Genomic DNA, 3,518 nt, shown 5'->3' on the forward strand with positions numbered 1-3,518 from the left:
AAATAAACTACTATTGGGTTTTATTGATAAAATAAGTTAAAACAATAAAAAAAAAAAAAAATTTATCAAGTGTCTAATTTCACAACAGGCAACTGAAAATACAAATATCTTAATAAAGTTGGGAACTTCCTTCATAATTGTTTTTTGTTTTTCTAACCACATCATTATGTTCTTATAAAAATTTATATTGGTTTGTTATTTTCTGTTTCTGGATTTAGGGATACTGGGATCGAGACAGGTATCGAATGGAATACATCTGAAATATCAGCATCAACCTCAGTATTTGATATAACACAGAACCAATCAGGAGAACTGAACAATACAGCCATGTCACAAATAGCTTTTGGAAACAGCCAAAACAGTGTATTGTACAGAACTGTACCTACACAAGAGTCCAATATAGCTGATACCTTAGCTGCAGGGGAACATGAAGAATCTGCCCATGAAAATATAACAAGTAGTGGAAAAACGGCAACATCTAATAGAACAAAATTAAAAAACAGAAAATCCGTTTTACCAAATGAATCTTATCTTTCAGAGACAAGTGAAGATTCCATCAATTACAGTGCCATTCAAAGTGCCGCCCTTCTGCCAATGGTGCATCAAATCATTTCAGGCATTGGAGAAACAAGCTGTAATTCTGAAAGTCAGCTAAACACTACTTATTTAACTTCTCAAAATTCTTCATTAGTTTCAAATTCTTCATCTACCCAAACCGTTGGAGAGCTAAACCCATCATTGATCAGTTCCACACAGTCAGCCAAAGGGAAGAATGAAAGAAATAAAACATTGCCAACCCTCCCAGAAGAAGATACAAAAAAAAAACTGAATGTGCTCCCAAAAGAAGTAGCCAAAAAAAGAGCACCTAAAGGTGCACCAAAGAGTAAATCCAAAGGAACTCAAGTCAATCTTAAATCAAAAGCTCCGAAAAATAATGTTGATCCAAAAAAAACAACAAGGAAAAAAGTAATTAGCAAAAAACTTCAAGAAAAAACAAAAGTGGAACAAAAAGAAAAAACTGAACAAGAAAATAAGGAAGATGAACAACAAAGCATGGTTGAACAAATTCTAGAATCTATTAGAGAAACCATGGCAGAAAACAACAATTTGAATGTCAATATGGGTGATAATTTGGATGATCAAATAAAATACAAGGTGGCATTAGTCAATCAAAAAATCGAGGAATTTTTAAATATGCCAGGTCCTAGCCAAGCAGTTCCTGACAATAATAGCACCATCGGGACTACCGTAGGGTCTATAGACCAATCCATTGATAGCAGTGATCTAGATCAGAGCGGCTCAGAGGTTCTGGTGTCCCAATCTTGCTCAGTTGAGATTACCAAAAAAGCAAACAGGGCTTCAAATATAAACATTGTTCTTCCACCAGAAGCTAATTTATCCCTTTCTAAAAAGAATCCAGCTACAGTTAAGAAGAAAAGTTTGCCTTCCAATAAAGTTAAGAACGACTCAATAACTACTCAAAGTAACACACCAAAACAAGATAAAATAAAAATTAAACAAGAAAAAATTTCACCGGAAACGGTAGATTTAACTTCACGATCTCAACCGAGCAAAATTAAAGAAGACATGAATAATAAAAAGAAACATTCCAGAAAAAGTGAAACCTCAAATACTGAAAATAAAAAACATGGAAAGGCGAGTCCTGCACCTAAAACAAAAAAGCAGACGATTGCATGTAAGAATTTAATTTAAAATAATTTAATTTGATACTTTAATTATTTAAAATAATGGAACTATTTAAAATCTCCCAAGTTGTTATTATCAAACCAAATGTTAAGAAAAAATTATCTATCTTTGTGCACAAGTTGCTCCTTTATATATAATTCTCTATGATGAGGTGTTGATAGTTGACCGTAGATTAATAATTAGAGAATATGGTTGGGGGGGGACAAGATACAAAAAATTACTTATTCGTGCTAATGTTTCAACCTGAATAAGTAATTTTTTGTTTATTTGCTGACCGCACCCCTGACCATCTTTTTCATATATAATACTCTAGTACTCTAAGCACTCTAGGGTGCTTATATACAATAAATTTGGTAATACTGTAAAATTTACTAACTTGTTTGAAGTAGAAATTAAGCTGGATAGTCAACTATGTAGACAATGTATTTATGTTTATATGTTTATATATTTCCAGGGTTCTTTATATTAATTCTACTTATTTAATTTATGAACTATATGTTATAGGAGAATTATATATAATAAGAGGATAATAATAATTATTAAGGGGGCTACTTTTTGCCATGTTATTAAAATTCTACATTTATTTCGTACTTTTTTTGGGTTTAATTTCAGATATTCATACATGAAATAGGACAGCTCATATAGAAATATATATTTCTATTATGTAAGGGATATATTCAGCTTGATATTTATTGCTAGAATATACATTAATTGTACAATATTGAAAGTTTGATATAAATTACTATGTTTAGTTAAAAGTTAACATACACTATTATTTTTTATTTACACATTGAATAAATGATTGAATTAATTTTTGGCTCAAAGTCACCTTACATGAGCCTTTGATTACTTTTGAAAAATTAAAATATAACAATAACATCTTAACAGCTCAAACAATCTACACAAAACTTAGTAGTGGTTTAGGGTTGTATAAATCACACCAAAAGCTATAAACAAACTAGACAAATTAGAACTGAAGATAAAAAAACAAAATATTTAAAAACTTTTTCATTATTTGAAACCAATATTTCACCCTTATAAATGTATTAAATCTAAATTTTGTTAATGTAATTTAAAAGAGCAGACATTCCTCACAGCTTCCTCATTATGTTTTCATAATTTTCTGCTACATAATATCTTAATGAAATTTGTAATATTTTTTTCTAATTCTTTGAAAAGAAACGAATCGATTGTTAAGTAATAACCATAAAAAAATACACTTTCTGAGCTATGCACTAATAAAGTTTAATTTTGTTCATAAATTGTTTTCTACCTTACAAATTGAGGATTTTAGTATCCTTAAACCTTTCCATGGCAAAAGGAGACATTTTGAAAAAAAAAAACACATAAATTATTCCCATAATTCAAAAGTTTCTTGTGGACAAAGATTCCAAAATCACTTAAACTCCTGCAATAAAAAATATTTCCTATTTCAAAATTTGAAAACTAGTTTTTTTATGTCATCTTCTTTGTTTCAGGTGGTTACATGTCTTCAGATAGCTCAAGTGGTAAGGCACTTTGTACAAATTATAGTTATAATTTATGTATTTATCTTATAAAATAATGATTTTGTTCCAAATTCCATATTTCAACAATCCTATCTAATAAATCATTACCTAAAAATACATGATAACTTTCTATAACTATGATTAACAGTCATGGGGATGATCGATATGGGTGTAAAAAGATCTATGGAAGGTTCTTTAAGTTCTATAAAGATCTCTAGGGAGAGGGGATGAAGAGGTTTGCCTCTTCTCCTCCTCCTACCTGGCTAGCTGTGTAACTGATGAGAAATCTGATATCTAAAAAAA

General features: G+C 29.9%; 1 protein-coding gene across 1 annotated transcript in view; it reads left to right on the forward strand.

Annotated features, from left to right (window-relative positions):
- Positions 1-218: 218 nt before the first annotated feature.
- Positions 219-3,518, forward strand: part of LOC106679462 (uncharacterized) — a gene marked incomplete at its 5' end in the record, with an annotated part of 4,471 nt that continues 1,171 nt past the window's right edge. The window contains 2 exon segments of the mRNA XM_024361081.1: positions 219-1,696; positions 3,186-3,215. Coding sequence (XP_024216849.1) covers positions 219-1,696; positions 3,186-3,215 — 1,508 coding nt within the window.

This window comes from Halyomorpha halys, unplaced genomic scaffold, assembly GCF_000696795.3.
Source record: "Halyomorpha halys isolate HHAL.00 unplaced genomic scaffold, Hhal_1.1 Scaffold205.1, whole genome shotgun sequence".
Lineage (NCBI taxonomy): Eukaryota > Metazoa > Arthropoda > Insecta > Hemiptera > Pentatomidae > Halyomorpha > Halyomorpha halys.